The following is a 19,512-nucleotide window of genomic DNA, read 5'->3' as shown; positions in this document are numbered from 1 at the left end:
GGTATGTATGGAGATCTGCCCCCCCAACTTCCATCTGTTGGTTCTGTGTGCAAGGGGTTTTGCACTGGTCTTGCTGTGATGTCTATATAGAGATCTTCCCTCCCCCCAAAAACCTTTCCCCTGTTTTTGCACTGGTCTGTATAGAGATCTGCTCCCCCCCCCCCACACACACACACTTGTATTGGAATCGAGGAAGATCTGGTGAGGAGGTAGATGTGGTGTCAGCAGTGGCCCCTTTAAGGATAAGGCCTGGGCATCCAGCAGAGTGTGCTGCACAGCTGCAGCCACTTGAAGGCAATAGGGCCCTCAGGGATATAAGAGCACCTGAGACAGGAAGGGCTCCACTTATTTATGTGAGTCAGCCTTTTTCTACATGAAGATCATTAAGTCATGACTGATGAACATTTGGAAGTGTGCTTGAGGCTGGCTGTCAGCAGCTACTGTACAGACTATGCATTCTTGGCTGATTCACTTCAGTGCAAGTCATCAAAGTAAACTCAAGTAATTACAAAAAATGTTTATAATTAATTATGTTGTGTTGTGCAATATTGGCTCATGCGGTTATGCAAGGTACACCAACATACATTGTACACATAAATGTTATATGTTATGATGGCGCGAACATTGTAAAAAAACTATGGTAGATCTCCTGCGCAAAGCCTTTGATGAGTAAGGTTTGCCTTTGCACAAAGCCGTTACTGCCTTGTGCTTTCAGTGTATGCAGACTACGGTCCTTGAAGGCAGATATAAAAATACTCCCTACCATCTTAGGACTTGCATTTGCAACTCTGGTGAAATAGAGGATATTTCCCACTATTTATTAAAATGTCCTTTATATGAGCTTCCTAGATCAAAATATTTATTTAATATTATTGCTCTGTTTCAAGAGAGGTCTACCTCAGCTTTGATTTGCCGGCTTCTTGCTGACTCTGACCCTGATGTCACTTATAAAGTGGCTATCTTTGACCTTGTGGCAAAGAAAACATGAGCCAAATTTTTGTTATCTTAAACTCAAATTTCTTTGCCCTCTTTATTAGTTGGCAAGATCCCGATAATGGTCGAAGCTTTTTTTATTTTTGAACTACTCCAAAAAATATCCTCCATTTTATGGTTTTGACCTATGCTGAGCACTAAAATTTTTGCCTCATTTTATGTGTTTGGAAGGCTGAAATGCTATTGTTTGTTTTATATGTGTATATTGCAGTATGTGCTTTCATACATTGTAATAACCTATGGTTATATAATAAATTCCTAAATTTCAAAAAAATTTCAGTCACCTTATTGGTTTCATGCTGTATCATGATAACATGTCATTGGCTTTCAGAACAATTAGGGCACAATCCTAACCCCTGATACTAGTGCCTTCCAGTACTGACATAAGGGCAATGCAGCTCTGAGGTAAGGGAACAAACATTCCGTGATGTTGAGGAGGCCTCCATGAGTGACACCCAACTGCAGGATGTAGCACATGTTCCATTGGCACTGCTATGCTGGAAAGCACTGACATAAGGGGTTAAAATTGTGCCCTTAGTCTCATTGATCAGTTTTGAGTTTAAAAATTTCACTTTTTGGTCCATAAGGCAGTTGTGTTTTTGTTTTCTAGTTAATCGGCCACAACTTGTGATAGAATACAGATATTCCAATACAGTTTGCTTCATTGCATTCTACATTAAATTACCTTTCCAATGATATATAACATGATGGTATTATTCATGCATACCAAGATTTTCACAATTTTGGTCACTAGTGTCAAGCTCAGCTTGTTACCCCCCTAAAGCTTGATGCCCAGTGCAACTGCTACCCCCTTAGCTATGCCAATGGTAGCATCTCCTTCCACCCTTCTCAGAGGTCATTCTCCACAAAGGCACCTGTGATTATCCAGCCAGCTATGGAGAGGGTTGTTTGAGCAAAAGAGAAGGCATAGGCTGCTTCATCCACCCTCCCCATGAGCCACTGGGAGCTGCCAGTTGAGACCCTGTGATGATGCAGAGACTTCTGTGGGTGCTTTTAGCTAACACAGCCAATCTTAACACTAGGAAACCGGAAGTGGGTTTTTGAGTCTTTTACAGGACATTATGTGTCCTGTGAAGGCCAGTAGAGTAGGTCACCAGCCTGGCATGACCCAGAAGATGCCTGGGTCTTCAACCAGGTCTCAATCTAGGAGAGGACCTGCCCTCTAATTTCCTGACTGTCGAGTTTTTATAGTAGCCTTTGGTGAGGGACCGTGTTGAACACCTTCTGAAAGTCCAGACATATAATGTCCATGGGTTCTCCTGCATCCACATGCGTGTTGACCTTTTCAAAGAATTCTGAAAGGCTAGTGAGGCAAGACTTACCCTTACAGAAGCCAGGCTGATTCTCCCTCAGCATTCTCCCTGTCGACTCTACTCAGTGGAGAATCAGGGGAAAAGGAAAAATGAAGTCAACCGAAAGGAAAGTTATACCCATAAAGGAGAAATAGTTTGCAAATTGTTATCTGCAAAGCTGGAAGGAACAAAATCACATACAGCTGCCCTGTGGTAACTGCAGATCTATTATGGGCAGTCGCACTTCTGTATATTTCCCCATACCCCCCACCCATTACCTATATGCTCATATCTATGAGGGAGAGTTAATTTCCTCTCTATCTCCCTGTTTCTTGCTTAGGTTCACATTAACGTAGAGGAAGTTCACTCTCCCTTCTAGATTGCCTGCTTCCTTTCTGTTAAACATACAGGCATGGCAAGGAGCTGCTTACCCGCTTGTTTGGTTAAAGCAAGAGGCATTTCACACAACTGTAGTGAATATATACAAGTGTAGTGGAGTGCATTGGGGGCATGGGGGCTGTGGAGATGGGGCTCCCTCTCATCCGCAGTTTCCAGTGTCCTCATGGGGTCCCAGCAACATATCTCCGGTGGAGATCGGGGACTCCCCTGTTTTGTTCTTTGAAATCAAAATGAAACCTTTCTTGCCATGGTGTAAACACCGTATTTTTAGTACTCAATCCAGAGGTTTGCATTTCTTGTCTTTCAAGAAGCTTGTTTTTCAGTTCCTCAACAGTAAAAGAAATTCTCAATTTCCATCCTGACGGGGGCTGTGCTGGAGCAGTGCGAGTGAGCAGAGAGAGAGAACCTGGATTCTGACTACACTCAATGCATTTCCAACGAAAGAAACAATCTGCTGCTACCAGGTCTGGTTCGAGGGCAGATGATGCATCCTCCTTGTTGTTGTCCCCGCTGTGTGTGTGTGTACAGCTGGACATCCCTCCCACATCCTGCTGTGCCCCTTCTCCACTTCAAAAAGAAGAAATTGGCAAAGGAGAAAAGAAGGCAGAGGTGGCAGGAGTGCTACTTCATGCAATGGAAGAACAGGATGGCTGCCACTGCTAACTTCTGCCCCTGGTGCTGTCCCCAGCAGCTTCCACTGTGCCCCCAGTGACTCTCCATGAAATGAAGCCCCTCACAATTGGAGGGAAAACTGGAGTACACATGGTCTGCGCTTCCAGAAGGCAAGTTATGACAGCTATAAAGTGGGGACCACCCCTAGAATGCTAGTTACAGCCCCGGACCAGCCCATATAATTAGGTCAATTCGGAGCTAAGTCAGAAGAGTTTTGGCCACCATTTCTGGTGGTTCACTGCTTTGCCCCAGAATAAGACACTGGGTGAATTGAACAGTCAAACAGCATCTCGTATTCCCGTGACATCTATGATTTTCTATTGCTGTCTTCCTCTTTGCTCAATGACTAAGCCCAATGAGTGGAACAAAAACAGCCAAAAGCTGATGATGGATGGTTCATATCAACACAGGGCATAGCTGTTTGACCACATCTTTACCGTTAAGGTCCAGTCAGGTGGGTCAGCAAACATTCATTACCATTAAGGTGCAATCAGGTGGGACCACATTCATTCTGAGGTCCTGAAATCTGGTGCCTTAGATCTTGGTGAGAGCAATAGTATGTGCTAGCCCCGCCTTTCCCAAAGTGTGGGTCACAACCCCTCCAGTGGGTTGTGTGAGGTGGATTGTGGGTTGGGCCCTACCAACTGCCCTTGTGTCCAAATGGCTCCAACTTGGAACCAGATTTAGCAGCCCTGGAGTCTTGTTCTGGGTCGTACCAGGTTGGTGACCCACTCTACTGACCTTCTCAGGCCTCTTAATGGACGGTAGAAGACTCCAAAGCCCACTTCTGGTTTTCTGATGTTACATTTGAGAACTGTTGTATTAGCCAAAAGACTCATGCCTCTACTGCTTGTACGTAAAACACCCTCAGAAGCCCCTGAATCATCACAATGTCTCAAGAGGATGCTCCTAGTGAGGTTGGAAAAAGCAGCCTATGTCTCTCTTTGGGTCTATCAACCCTCTTCATAGCACCCTGGATAATCACAGGTGCTTTGCGGAGAATGACAGGTGCTTCATGGAGAAGAAAGGAAGAAGATGATACTGCATGAGTATGCCAGAAATACCATTACTTAGCTCTCTGGCAAAGCAGACACAAAAGTAACCAGTAAATTCTCAAGATAATTCAGATGTGAAATCCTGTAAACTACTTATACGGGCACCCTTCTATGGCAGGATTGTTCCACATCAGCCAGGAATGACCAGGGGCACATAAGAATGTTGAGATGAAACATTGTGAGTCAGAGTTAGTGACTCACAAATTAATATATTTCAAATTAACAGTTTGGCACCATTACTTGTACTTCCTTTCCATACAGATTAAGGTTCTCTAAATTTGAAGAATTATCAAATTGTCCAAACTTTATGAAACACAGTTCAGGAAAGGGGTAAAACAACCCATGACAGTTAAGAAATAAAAATATTTTGATTTTGAACTCATCTGCCATTTTGCAGCCCATTCTGCCAGTTTAGAGAGATCCTTTTGAAGCTCCTCACAATCACTTCTGGTCTTCACCACTCAGAAACGTTTGGTGTCGTCTGCAAACTTAGCCACCTCACTGCTCAACCCTGTCTCCAGGTCATTTATGAAGAGGTTGAAAAACACCAGTCCCAGGACAGATCATTGGGGCACACTGCTTTTCTCCTCTCTCCATTGTGAAAATTGCCCATTGACACTCACTCTTTGATTTTTTTCCCCTACATTAATATTATTGAAGTAAAGAGGTTTGGAGAATGTATATATTCTATATTAAAGCAGGATCACTCCTAGATTAAAGCTATTATCTCCACGACATTGACACATAAAGCAGGGGCTGAATTCCTCATTAGAAAACCAACACATGGATGAAGCTTAAAAGAGTCATGACTGTGAATGGATTAGCAATTTCCATTGTATAAATATTTTTCAATTTTAATTTTTATTTCTTTTTATGCATTTTTGCTGTTTTTACTTAAGTGTTCTTATCAGGAGTTCTCTTCTGTTCAAATCAGGCCGCACTACAATAGTGTAGCATTTGGGGAAAAAGATGCAGACCAGCAACCCAGCACTGGAGGCCAGGATAGAGAAGATCTCCACAGCCACCATGTACTTCCCTTTCGTGCTCAGGTAAGCTGGTATAAAGGATAACCAAACACTGCAAAATATCAGCATGCTGAAGGTGATGAACTTGGCTTCGTTGAAAGTGTCTGGCAACTTCCTGGCCAGGAAAGCCACACTGAAGCTGATGAGAGCCAGGAAGCCCAGGAAGCCCAACACACAGTAAAACATGAGAGTTGAGCCCTCGTTACATTTCAGTACCATTTCTGCAGTCAGTGAGTTCATGTCCAGACTGGGGAATGGAGGAGAACTTGCCAACCACACAGTGCAAAGGATGGCTTGAAGAAGGAAGCAGGTGAAAACCACGTAACAGGCCAGTGGTTTCCTCACCCATTTCTTCATCTTCGAACCTGGTTTGGTGGCCATGAAAGCAAGAACCACAATCATGGTTTTGGCCAATGTGCAAGAAACAGCCACTGAGAAGATGACACCAAATGCAGTCTGTTGAAGGAGACACGACACCATCTCAGGTTTGCCAATGAACAGTAAAGCACAAAGAAAACAAAGCAGGAGGGAGATGAGAAGAGTGTAGGTGAGATTCCGGTTGTTGGCTTTGACAATGGGAGTGTCCTTGTACTTAATGAAAATCCCCAGCACCACAGCAGTGGCAAAAGAAAAGATGAGGACAAAGATGGCTAAACTCATCCCCAGAGGTTCTCCGTAAGACATATATACAATGTATTTTGGAATGCACAAATCCTTCTCCTTGTTTGGATAGCGGTCTTCTGGACACTGAAAACAGTGGTCCGTGTCTGGAAAACAAAGCATGACTTTCAATATGGCATCCCAATGTTTGATGAATTGCATAAATTGGAATATTATAAAGCCCCAAATAAGTTGAATATTCAAAGAAAACATTCCTTTCATGCATTTTAGAACTCAATTCTTGAGACCATTGAGGCAAACGAAGAAGGATATTCTCTCCTCAAATATCACAAGCCAGGAGAGATCACTACCTCCATCTTGTCAGGCTATACTCAAATATCATGTTTTGTGTCAGAGAAGTGCAATACAATACATAAAGTTTTACATGAATCAGTTTGGCTTTATCAGACTGGATCCTCTTAGCAGCAATCACCAGCATTGCATTCTGTACACATTTTTAATTCTTAGGGCAATTAAGAATGACAACCAGTATAAATCTGATCAACACAATACATTTAATGTCTTACCGTTTTTGTTTGAAATTTTCCCTTCTGGGCAGGGAAGACAATCATAACAGCAAAATGGTTTCCCTTCCACCTTTGTCCTTCTGTATCCTGAATGACAATTCTCTTTGCAAAGCGAAAGGGGCTGTGCCTGTCCAATCATGAAAAAAAACAGGATTTGTTGGGATGCAAAAAGTATGTTTTCACTTTCAATGGTCAGATTTGAGAAATCGTTTGCTGCTCACCCAGATTAATGAGGAAAGGGAAAGTGGCTTGTAAAGCAGTTTAGTCACAGAAACTGAAACTGACTAGAGAACCAGCACTTCTCCAAACCCATATCTTGTTGCTGTCAAAATATAAGAACATAAGAACAACTCCACTGGATCAGGCCATAGGCCCATCTAGTCCAGCTTCCTGTATCTCACAGCGGCCCACCAAATACCCCAGGGAGCACACCAGATAACAAGAGACCTCATCCTGGTGCCCTCCCTTGCATCTGGCATTCTGACATAGCCCATTTCTAAAATCAGGAGGTTGCACATACACATCATGGCTTGTAACCCGTAATGGATTTTTCCTCCAGAAACTTGTCCAATCCCCTTTTAAAGGCATCCAGGCCAGAAGCCATCACCACATCCTGTGGCAAGGAGTTCCATTGGCCAACCACACGCTGAATAAAGAAATATTTTCTTTTGTCTCTCCTAACCCTCCCAACACAATTTTAGTGGATGTCCCCTGGTTCTGGTGTTATGTGAGAGTGTAAAGAGCATATCTCTATCTACTCTGTCCATCCCCTGCATAATTTTGTATGTCTCAAACATGCCCCCACTCAGGCACCTCTTTTCTAGGCTGAAGAGGCCCAAACGCCGTAGCCTTTCCTCATAAGGAAGGTGCCCCAGCCCCGTAATCATCTTAGTCGCTATCTTTTGCACCTTTTCCATTTCCACTATGTCTTTTTTGAGATGCGGCAAAACAATTCAGTGAGCAGTGAATCTGTCCTTTATCTGCTATAAAGGGATCCTTGGTTGCTTCAGGATTGGATACCTTCAGGAAAAGGAAGCCAAGTTCCCCCAGAGTGCCCCCCCCCAGCTACCAAACAAACAGATTTAGAAGGGTGTCTACATGCTTGTCCAAAAAAGCACAGACATTTGTGGAATTTGAGAATGGATCCTGGATGATATATGAATACACATTTTGGAAACTTGGGTTCCTCCAACTATACCTACCAAAAGGGTTCCTCTAACTATACCTACCAAAAGAAAACAAATGCTCTCCTGGGATAAATTGTAAGTACTCAATCCAGGTTACTCCTAGTAGCATATTTCAATGCAAAATTAAACAAGCCTGATTGGTACAGAAATGGACTCTAGATAGGAACTGTGAGTGTGGCACCAGAAGGGAAGTTCTGGCCGCAAACACAATGAGGTCAAATGAAGGCTACTGGAGACTCCAGGTCAAGGGCCACTGGAGAGGTCATTGTGTGCTGGAATCAATGAGTTGGCAATGGGGGGGTGGGGGCAGAAGAAATGTGGAATTTGTTGGGGTGGGGAGAGTGCGAGATAGAATGGGGGCAGCAGGGAGGTTTCCAGCAGAATGTCTGTGCACCAGTACCATATACTTCCTCCCTAACCCTTACTTAATTCTCCACCAGCAAAATGGCTGCTACAGAACCAAGGACACCCATTGGAAAAGCCCTTTGGGAAATGGAGGCTTCCTCCAAGATAAGGAAGTGAATGTTCCCTTACCTCCAGTTTTTGCTAATTGAAAATGAAGTATCAGAAATAATAATTGAAGGAATCTCAGCTAACTGACGGGACACAGGCAGAGCATTTGTTTAGTTTCTGAATAGTGAATCATTTTTTCACATGACAGAAATAACTGGAGAGAGTCTCCACATGTTGCCAACTACCTGGTTAAACTTGCTGGGCCATACAAGGGCATCATCATCAATAGAAAGCAAGATGTCTTCTGAAACCTTAGGTTCTATCCTCCCAACTTTGACTCTGCGAAAGGACTGGTTTGGGAACGTGACCCAGTTGATAATATCGAATCCAGCAGCTAAATTTCCATCGGGATCAAAGGAAACCATTTCCCCAGCACTGTTGTTGAAGGAGAGACTTCTCAGGAAGTAGTGGAGCTGAGATGAGAGGAAAAATCACAAGCTGTACAAAACAACGCAAATATCCAACAAACTGGTCACCTGCCAGGTAGACGATTCTTTCTTGAAAGCCTGAACCAGGCTAAGTGGAACAGAATTCCTAGTAGCAGCAAAAATTAAGTGCCACAAAAACTCTCAAATTAAATGAATTAAATGAATATAGCAAAATATGCATGGTGCCAGTCATAGCCCTGGCACTGAATACAGTAACATAAGTAATAAAACACAGAGGAGATGACATCATAATTTAGAAACTGGTAAATTCATCATTAGTCCCAAAGGGGAACGACAAAGAGGAAAATACAATGCTGCTTCTATGTGATTATAAGGAGGTTGCACTGCATTCTGCAGATGGAATTGTTGCCTCCGTTTGTTGCCATATTCAGGGTTAAGTCTCTGAGGCTCAGCTGGATCTACTCGGTCATGTGCCTTGTGGACCTGGGTCAGGGAATGAGGTCTATGAAGGGGGCTGAATTTGGCGGACACTACTGCTGCCAAACCCACCCCTGTCTACCTTCCCCCTCGCCCCTGTTCTGCTCTCCTCTGCACCACGTAATTTGTGGAAAGAGAAAGGCCCCTTCCTATGAGGTTCCTCAGGTGCTGGACTTCCCAAGATGAACAGGTCTGTCTTCACAATCTTCCCCCCAAAAGTTAAAGATGCCCTCATCAGATTTCCATGCAGACTAAAGGAGTGACTTCAGGTATCCACACTACCTCTACCTCAAGAAATAGTTTAGTATGATTAACTTAACCTACACTGATAATGAAAAATCATAGAAGATGATCACAAAGGAACATGCAGTTTTTATCTCAGTTCATATGTTGGTAGTTGAGAATGTCAGAAGGTTCAAAAACAAATTACAGTCATCCATATCCAAATTAATCAAGTTCATTAAGGAATTAATATGAGCAGAACCACTTGCTGCTTTATTTTTAAGATGGAACCTGGAAAAGTCCTGACACATGGATGCTTTTCTGAAAGGAGATGTTTGCTTGTGATGTAGGATCTGTAGTACACCTGGAAAGGATAGCCCTGCCACCCCCGTTTTAATATGCTCAGGACATTACCTGCCAAGGCTGATGATTCCTCAGATTCCATCTCTTTTCATTTGCTTTGACTCTGTGCTTGAATTTGGATGACTGAACGGCATGCAAAGCATGTGCCACAGAATAGACTGCATTATAGATGCTGTAACTGTGGCTGGTCATGCTCATTTCAAAAACAGAGCCGGGCAGAGTCTCCAGCTTCTCCTCCCCAGTGCAGATTTCCCCATCCACCTTGGAGTTGGGGAACACACAGCCAAATGCCTGTTCCCAAAACTCTCTGATAAAACCATCTCCTTTTTCTGGGGTTGGTTTTCTGTTACGGAGAAATGTGCTGAATCCTGTCACCTGCTTTGAATGAATGGCAAAGGATAGAGCACCGTGGATGAAGTGGATGTCCCAACCTCCTTGAAAGGGAAGTGACATTAGTTCCATCTGGGCTGTCATAACCCAGACCTTGCTTTTCCTCTTCATGGGTACATCCTCAAATACTGGAATTTCAAGCATCAATCTCAAGATTATTGTGGTATGAATTTCCCCATGAATGACTACCACGTTGGCAGTACTTCCCATGACAATATTATATAGCCCAAGACAGTTGTCCATTTTTTCAACCAAGTTATTTGAAAAACTTCCTGGTGGAAATTTTTCTATGAACTCAAAGCAAATACCACTTTGGGAAAACGTGGGAAGCACATCTTGTATAAACTTTTCTCCAAGGTCATCATCTGCACAGATCACCCCAATCCATATCCAGCTGAAATGAAGAAGCAAGTGAAGAATCCCTCTATATTGATGGGCTCCATTTGGGAACAGGCAGTGGAAGAAAGCAGCTTCCATCTGGTTATCCATCACTGGAGCAGCGTCATATGTGAGCTAAATAAAATATTATTTTCAGGGGAAAAAAATTCAAAATTAAAACTACTTTGCATGTGAGCTACAGTGATGCATCACAAACAATAGAATATCCATGTCAGATTGTAAGCTGCTTTTCAGAGATAGGTTGCTATGCACTCTCTCTCTCTCTCTCTCTCTCTCTCTCTCTCTCACACACACACACACACACACACACACACAAAAGACCTCAGTAGTTGGGCATCTAGATTGCATCTGTTCTAACTGCACACCTTACTTGTGGAATCTTGTAGATGCTAAGAATGGTTGCCATGTGGCGAAGAAGGTAAGAGCTAGGTCCTCCAATGATTGCTTCTGGATAGTTCTGGATATCACACTTGTAGTTAGGGATGAACCCACCTCGTGTGGAGAGGAGCTCCAGAGATGCTTGGTAGATCCAGACTATACTTAACTGACTGTTATAGATGTTGAAACCAAGGGTGACGTTGGGTAAGATCTTGGGATTTTCATTCAGCTCACCGACAGCAAAGACCAAGGCCATGATGTGTTGGTAATGTTGAGTCAGCACCCTGCAATGACAGTTATATGATACACTAAAGTGCACCTGCCTCAGAATGTGGCATTCCCAGTATCATTTCAATACAGCACATGGTCGTATTCCAGGGAAGTGCAAATGGACATCATTATACAAAACAGAACTTTGGGCTTTATATGAGGCGGTAGAACTACTTTGGACGCTCCTACTTAAAACAGATATACAAACATTTAATGCTTCAATACTTAAAAGTAACCATAAGAGACCGTTAGCATGCCATTTGCATGCTGGCATCTTTGTTCCAGCTTCCTTAAGCACACATATCAGAGGTGCCCTATGACTGGGGGAATATTGTGGGGAGGCGGGACACTCTTGCGCTCCAGGAGCAGATGCAACTCAGCAGCTCAGTCATCTCCAGACAGCATCCTTGCTCATCCACCCTTTCTATAGTCAGAGACTAGCTGGTTGTTCTTTGAAGACCAGGTAGGAGCTTTTCTTTTTAACTGCTAATTGGCTTGTAATTGGCATTTTTTTCTTTTTTCTTTTTGCCTACCCCAGACCGTAGTTGGGCATTCCGGTGTTTTCAGTTAGGTTTGTCCCCATTTAGGTCACTTTAGCTGGTAGCGTTCGGGGCAGAAGGTAAGAATGAGCATCAGGTGTCCATTCTGAGGATGCACGGCCAGAGGGTGAGCCAGTACCACTCTTCTGATGCTTGACCAACTCAAGGAGGCTGACTGGAAATCCCCTGGATGGCAGAAGGAAATGAGCCTTATGGCCTGGCTGGTGGATAAATTCCAGTTCAGCCGCCTCAACTCAGAAGGGTTGGCTATGACAGGCACACTCAGTCTTGGACTCAGTGCAGTCTTGAGTCAGACAGTACGCTTGGCCCCTAAAGGAGAAGGTAGATGGCTAAGGGCTCAACCCTATCCAACTTCCCAGCACCAATGCAGCTGCAATGCAGCCCCTAGATAAGGAAACAAACATTCACTTATCTTGAGGAGGCCTCCATGACCGCCCCAACACTGAATGCCACACATACCCCCCTTGGCATAGCTGCATCGGCCCTGGAGTGTTTGATGGGATTCGTCCCTGAGACTGTTTCTCCCAGAGTCCGATCCACGCACATTTTGGGAAGTTAAGTTTTGCCCTGCTGTGTATTTCAAAATAAATAAAGTGGCCCTGATTAACTCAGCGACTTTGTTTTGTGTCTTTATTGCAGGTTCATGGGTAAAACAGAAAATGTAATAAATGCTTAAATATTGCCTAAACTATTTTAGCATTTCAAATATTTAGCACTTGGAATATTTAAAATAAATGTCCAAATAGTGCGTGGAAAGAAAAGCATGTCTGAAAACTTGAAAAATACCTTTTTAAAAAATAGCAACAAGATATGTTCTAAATAACTTGAGAAAGATTGCATGCAAAATATCTCAGGAAGATAAGCATGCAAAAAAAAGCTGACATTGCTGTATAACCAGAAAATTCTTAATCAACAATTCATGCGACAATTAGCAACAAGATGTATTCTAAATATCTTGACAAAGTTTGCATGCAAAATATTTCTGGAATATAAACATGCAAAATGACATGCTGTACGGCATTGCTATGTAGCCAGAGAGTTCTTCATCAACAATCCATGCTGTCTGCAGAGAAGTGCTTACAGAAAATGGCCTGGAATGTTTTGGATTCCTATCTGAACAAGCTGCAGAAACATTGCTGGCGATGGATGATTGAGTGGGGCAGTCAGGGCTATGCTGTCATTCTAAATAAGATTTCTGGTTTAGCCCCATAAATCAACCAAAGCTAAATTTTACCCATCTTACATATTTAGCAAAGCAATTCCTTACACAAGGCCATCAATGTGTTCAGGAGAAGGACGCTTTTCAAAGGCTACTTTGTTTAAAAACAAGTAGTTCTGAGCAATGATGCTACCAATGACAAAGTTTCCAGGTTGATAATACTGGTGATCAATAGGAAGAGGCTCACAAACATTGCATTTACGAAGGAGCAACTTGCAGTCTGTCTGAGGCAAGAGGACTAATATTAATATCATAAATGCCACCATCTTGCATGAAGATCTTTCTAGAAGTAAATTTGCCATTCCCCATTTACATTTGAGCATCCGTGGGAAGCACAGTTGGGCTTCACTCAAATTACTTGGAGCCAAAATGCCAAGTAATGCCAAGTTTCAGCATTCGGGCACAGGAATTCTCTAACCTCAACTGTGAGTGCCACAGGAGATGTTAACAGCAGCAGCCTTCTGACTTTTTGTTTTGGTACTGACCACTGTATTTCCCAAGGGACCTGGAGAAGAAGCCATAGAAACAAAGATAATTAGATAAGTACAGGGTGTGTAATCACCTGCTTCAAATTATAATTGGTCTGACTATGCAGAAGATAAACATGTTCCTCAACCTCTCAGCAGAACAATTCTCTGGTCCCCCTCAGTGGGACATCAAAACATTCATTAGCTGGTGATGACTGGCAGGAAGAAGAGCCACCAGAATCATCCCTCCTGTACACCTCCTAAACTTCACTTTGAAGAACCTGGTGAAGGAAAAAAAGGAGGTGGAGCGGGCAGCAGTGCTACTCTACTCAATTGTGAATCAGGGGAAATGGAAAAATGAAGTCAACAGAATGGAAAGTTATACCCATAAAGGAGAAATAGTTTGCAAATTGTTATCTGCAAAAATGGAAGGGAAAAAAACAACACCTACAGCTGCCCCTTGGTATTGGCAGATTTCTTAAGGGCAAATGCACTTCTGTTTGCTTCCCCATACCCCCCACCCATTACCTATATATTCATTTCTTGGAAGGAGAGTTAATTTCCTGCTTCTTGTTTAGGTTCACGTTAACATAGAGAATTTCACTTTCCCTTCTAGATCACCTGCTTGCTTCTCTGTTGAACATAAAGGTATGGCAAGAAGCTGCTTACCTGCTTGTTTGGTTAAAGCAAGAGGCATTTCACACAACTGTAGTGGACATAAGCAATGGCAGTGGAGTGGGGGGGCATGGGAGCTCTCCTCGGGGGGGCCCAGCAACACATCTCTTGTGGATATCAGGGACTCCCATGTTTTGTTCTTTGAAATCAAAATGGAACCTCTCTTGCAGAGGAATAAACAGAGTATTGCCACTACCAAATCCAGATGCGTGCATTTCTTGTTTTTCAGTTCATCAGCTGTAAAACACGTTGTCAATTTCCTTCCAGAATGGGGCTGCGTACCAAAAAACTGCAGTGCTCGTGTGCAGAGAGAGAGAGAGACAGAGACAGAGACAGAGAGAGAGACCTTGATTCTGTTTTTTTTTGTTTTTTTTTAAATATATTTTATTTATTCATGACAGATACAGGAAAGGAAATAGGTTTAACTTTGGGTAGGGTACAACACAGGTTATACATAAGGTTTGGCCCCAGATTCCAACATACATCATTGAGTTGTAATGATGTAACAGAAAAAAAACACAATAATCATCAATACAAAGGTTCACATATTTATCAATATAAAAAATGGATTTTTACGAAACACTCAATTTTATCTAACTAAATTTATCTACTCAATCATTAAAAAATCATAAAAAACTTTTTCTTTCTCTATCTAAATCTATTTTCCTACTCTATCTAAATCTCTCTCTTTCATTCTTTCTGTTAAAACTTCCATTTCTGCTACTTCATAGATTTTATCTATTAAATCTTCTTTAGTTGGCACATCTATAGATTTCCATTTTTGTGCAAACAATATTCTTGCCACTGTAACAATATGTACAATAAGTTGTTTCTTAGATTGGTCTTTAATTTTTGATATCACATTTAGGAGGAATATTTCTGGTTTGAATGGTAATACACAATGCAATATCTCTTGCAACACTTTATGTATCATTTTCCAATGTTTCTTTGCTTTTTCGCATGTCCACCACATAAGATAAAAAGTTCCTTCTAGCTCATTACATTTCCAACACTTATTTGATAACCCAGAGTACATTTTTGCTAACTTCTCTGGTGTTAAATACCATCTATAAAACATTTTATATAAATTCTCTTTAAAAGACACTGCTTTAGTTATCTTGATATTTGTATTCCAAATTTGATTCCAATCATTCATTGATATATTATATCCAAAATTTTTTGTCCAACGCACCATTGCATCTTTAACTATCTCATCTTCCATTCTCATCTCCATGAGAAAACTGTACATTTTTCTTATATACTTCCCCTCATCAATCAAAAATATTTTATCAAAACTTATATCTTCTTCATATAGACCTATTTTTTGGTCTTCTCGTAATCTTGTTCTTATTTGCATTTCATTCCACCAGTCCAGCTTTATTCCTTTCTCTTCTAACTCAGACTTACTTAAAATCTCTCCTTTATTATTCAGCAACTCACTGTATGGTTTTTTTGATCTTTTTTAATCCAGTTCGGATTGGTTGCTATTTCGAGTGGTTTTATCCATCTAGATAATTTAAAATATATCTTATATTTTATCTGACCCCATATCCAAATTAAAGACCTTCTTAAAATGTGTTGTTTAAAATATCCATGCTGTTTAACTTTATCATAAAAGTGGAACACATGCCAGCCTATTTGTAAATCGTGTGCTGTAGCATTTCAGTGCTCCTTGAGGAGCAGCCTGAGATGCTGCGTTGGTGTGGCAGAGAAGCCATAGCAAGAATTAGACAACATACACAGGTTTCAGAGAGGTTGAAAGTGCTGGAAGCAGGAGCAAGAATGAAATCAAGGGAGAAGTGAAGTGAGTTCTCCCAGCTCCTGACCCAGCTTTTTATTAAGTCTCAAAACACATGATATAAGGTTACGTAGTTTGGGAAATTTCCACAAGGATGCTAAAATTCAAACTGGCTGCCTACTAGCTAGTTCTAGCTTACCCACAAACACATTCCTAGATATGACTTCTTCACAACATCTTCAAGGCTAGCTCTTTCTATAACTTTCTGCTGCTCACAGGCACAGAGTTCAATGACCCAACATATTTTCAAGGTTGGTTGAGTGTGCTCAACTGCGCAGGCGTGCCTAACTGCCCTTGATGCCAAATATGCTAAGACATCTTACTTTAGTGCCTATGCATGTAAATACTACAGTGTGCTTCTAATGTTAAAATTTTTGCGTTCAATAAAAATCCCTAATCTTTTATCCAGTTTAAGGCTGCTGCTTGATAATATAATTCCCAGTCTGGTAGTCCAAATCCTGCTCTTTTTTTATCTTCTTGCAATAATTTCAGTCTTATTCTCGGTTTTTTTTTACCTTGCCAGACAAATTTTGTAGTAATTTTGTTCATTTCTTCAAAAAAAGATCTCTTCAAAATAATTGGAATAGTCTGAAATAAAAACATTAATTTTGGTAATATTTTCATTTTCAATAAAGCTATTCTTCCCATTAGAGATAGTTGCAGTTTATTATATTTCTCCAAATCTTTTTTTATTTCTTTCATTAATTTGATATAATTGTCTTCCATTAATGTACTTGTCTTTTTTGTAATTGTAATTCCTAGATATTTTACTCTGTTTGTTATCTGTTGTCAAAATGCCTTTAATCGTTCTATATCATTGTCTTTTATGTTTTTAAGTATCATTTTGGTCTTCTGGTAATTTATTTTTAAACCTGCTACTTCTCCATATTGTTTTAAGTCTTCTATCAAAAATTCCATGGAATTGAGTGGATCTTCCAAAATAAATACCAGATCATCTGCAAACGCATGTAATTTATATTCTTCACTTTTAATTTTGAGCAGGTTCATCTTCTCTTATTACATTATTCAGTATTTCTAATGTCAAGATAAACAACAATGGTGAAAGTGGACAACCTTGTCTTACTCCTTGTTGAATATTAATCTCTCTCATCAATTCTCCATTTACTCTTATCCTTGCTTTCTGGTCCGAATATATTCCTTGTATCATCTTGATAAATTTTGGACCAAAATCTAATCCTTGCAGACAATTAAAGTCCCAATGTAAATTGTCAAAGGCCTTCTCAACATCTAGGAACACTAGAGCTAATTTCTTATCTGGATGGGCTTCAAAAAATTCCAATATATTTATTATCATTCTCACGTTGTTTTTCAGTTGTCTTTTTGGTAAAAAACCAGTTTGATCTTCTTTAATTATCTGATTTAATACCTTTTTTAAATCTTGTAGCTAAAATTGAAGCGAAAATTTTATAATCCATGTTTAAAAGCGAGATGGGTCTATAATTTTTAATTTCTTTTTCATCCATGTCTGGTTTATGTATCAAAGTAATTGTTCCTTTTCTAATTCTGTTTTTTCTTTCCCAGTCAAATCTTTCAATGTCTTAATACTGTATGATTTTTTTGTCTTTCTTTTTTAAGCTTATGGGCTAGCCATCTTCCTGGTTTATTTGCATTTTCAAAAAAATTCTGTTTTGCCATTTTCAATTTCTTCTCCATTTCCTGGGTTTGGAATATTTTAATTTCATGTTGTATCTTCTTAATTCTTTGCTGGATTCTTTGATTTGTAGATTCTTTCTGTAATTCCTTTTCGCCAGTCTCTAATCTTTGTACAAGAGCTTTCATTTTCTTCTCTTGTCCAATTCTTTGTTTCGCTGGATTTCTAATTACTAATCCTCGAAAGAATGCTTTACTTGCATCCCAGACCATTTGTGTTTTAGTTTCTGAATGAAAATTGGTCTTAAAAAAAAATTCCATTTCTGTTTTCGTTTGATTCAAAAATTCCTGATTATTCAACTGAATTGTATTTAACTTCCAAGTATTTCTCCTTAATTTTTTATTTATCATTAATGAAATTGGATTATGGTCTGCATATATGTTACGTAAAATTTCCAACTGAAACATTCCATCTAAACTGGATACTGAAGCCCAACACATATCAATTCTAGACCAGGAGTTATGTGAATTTGAATAATATGTAAACTGTTTTTTCTCTGGATATTGTGTTCTCCATGTATCAATCATCTGTAATTCTGCCATTTCCAGAAAATATCTGGGTAGGGTTCCTCCTCTTTTTAAAGGTCTTTTATTAAATTTTCTGTCCCATTTAGTTTGAAAGACCGCATTAAAATCTCCGAATAGAAAAAGATCCCTATCTTCTCCCGTAATTAGTTTCTCATGTAGTCTTCTATAAAACTTATCTTGATGGGTGTTTGATGCATAAATATTGACAATTAATGCTTTCCTTGTTTCAACTTAGATCTCTACAATCAAAATTCTTCCATCTTCCAACTGCCATTTCAATTCGGGTTCTAATTTGGGGTTAACATATGTAGCTACCCCCCCCTTTTCTTTTGGTTTGAGTCTGAGGCAAAAAATAAAGTTCCCATTTTTCTATTTTTAAGAAATCTAGCATCATTTTTTTTAATATGTGTTTCTTGTATACAGATTACATCTGCTTTGGTTTGATATAATTGATGAAATATTCTTCTACGCTTCTGAGGAGAATTCAATCCATTAATATTTACAGAAAAAAATTTCACTTGTTATTCAGCCATTTTCACTTAGAAATTTGTTTTGTCTTTCTTGTTAATCTACTTATTTTCTGTCTTATTGTACGGTCCTTCTTCCTCCTACTGCTCCCTGTGCTTCTTCTTGTTCTTGTTCTTGGCTGTCATCTGTATCTTGCTCCTTCTTTTTCTTTTTTCCCTTTCCTCCATTCTGTTCATTTTGAATTTGGTCTGAGGATTCTTCCTCTTCTTGAGAGGAAGTGCTCTCTTTCTCTGAGAATTCCCTGTTTTGTTCTCCCAGACTTTCTCCATATTTTGATAAAAATTGTTGAACTTTCATCATTGAGTTTATATTAAATCTTTTCACTTCATAAACAAACAGAAGACCTTCTGGAATTTGCCAACGATACTTCACATTATTTCTTCTTAATATTGCAGCAAAGTTTCTATAGGCTGCTCTCTTTTGGCGAACTCTCCAGGATATTTCTCTCAAAATTCTCACTTGCTCTCCCTCGACTATTCTTTGTTTTTCTTCCAATCATTTTAATATATTATCTCTTGCAGCTCTTTTCATAAATTTCATCACTATTTCTCTTGGCTTTTTATTTAGTCTTGCATACCTAGAATTGACCCTGTATACAATATCTATCATCTCTTTAACCTGATTCTCCTCCAATTCCAACTCAATTGACAATCATTCTTCCATTCGACCTCTAATATCTTCTGGGGATTTTTCTTTAAAATTTTGTATTCTAATAATAAATGCTGCTTTCTCCATCTCATGTCTCATTACAGAAATCTCTAATTCTTCATTTTGCTTTTGCATTTTATCCATTCTCTTTTCCATCTCTTCCATACTATTATTGATTTTCTTCGT

At 40.2% G+C, this 19,512-nt stretch overlaps 1 protein-coding gene across 1 annotated transcript; it reads right to left on the bottom strand.

The window, feature by feature from the left end:
- Window positions 1-5,322: 5,322 nt before the first annotated feature.
- Window positions 5,323-18,975, bottom strand: LOC136653741 (vomeronasal type-2 receptor 26-like). Its single transcript, XM_066630621.1, has 8 exons — window positions 18,745-18,975; window positions 17,273-17,356; window positions 13,060-13,235; window positions 10,950-11,246; window positions 9,847-10,579; window positions 8,530-8,757; window positions 6,645-6,771; window positions 5,323-6,224 (listed from the first exon to the last, which is right to left on the bottom strand). The coding sequence occupies exons 1-8, from the start codon at window positions 18,973-18,975 to the stop codon at window positions 5,323-5,325; spliced, it is 2,778 nt and encodes a 925-aa protein (XP_066486718.1).
- Window positions 18,976-19,512: the final 537 nt, after the last annotated feature.

The sequence above is a fragment of the Tiliqua scincoides genome, chromosome 5 (genome assembly GCF_035046505.1).
Source record: "Tiliqua scincoides isolate rTilSci1 chromosome 5, rTilSci1.hap2, whole genome shotgun sequence".
In the NCBI taxonomy this organism is placed as follows: Eukaryota; Metazoa; Chordata; class Lepidosauria; order Squamata; family Scincidae; genus Tiliqua; species Tiliqua scincoides.
Note: the sequence above shows the minus strand (reverse complement) of the source record. Positions and strands in the feature narration are given on the sequence as shown.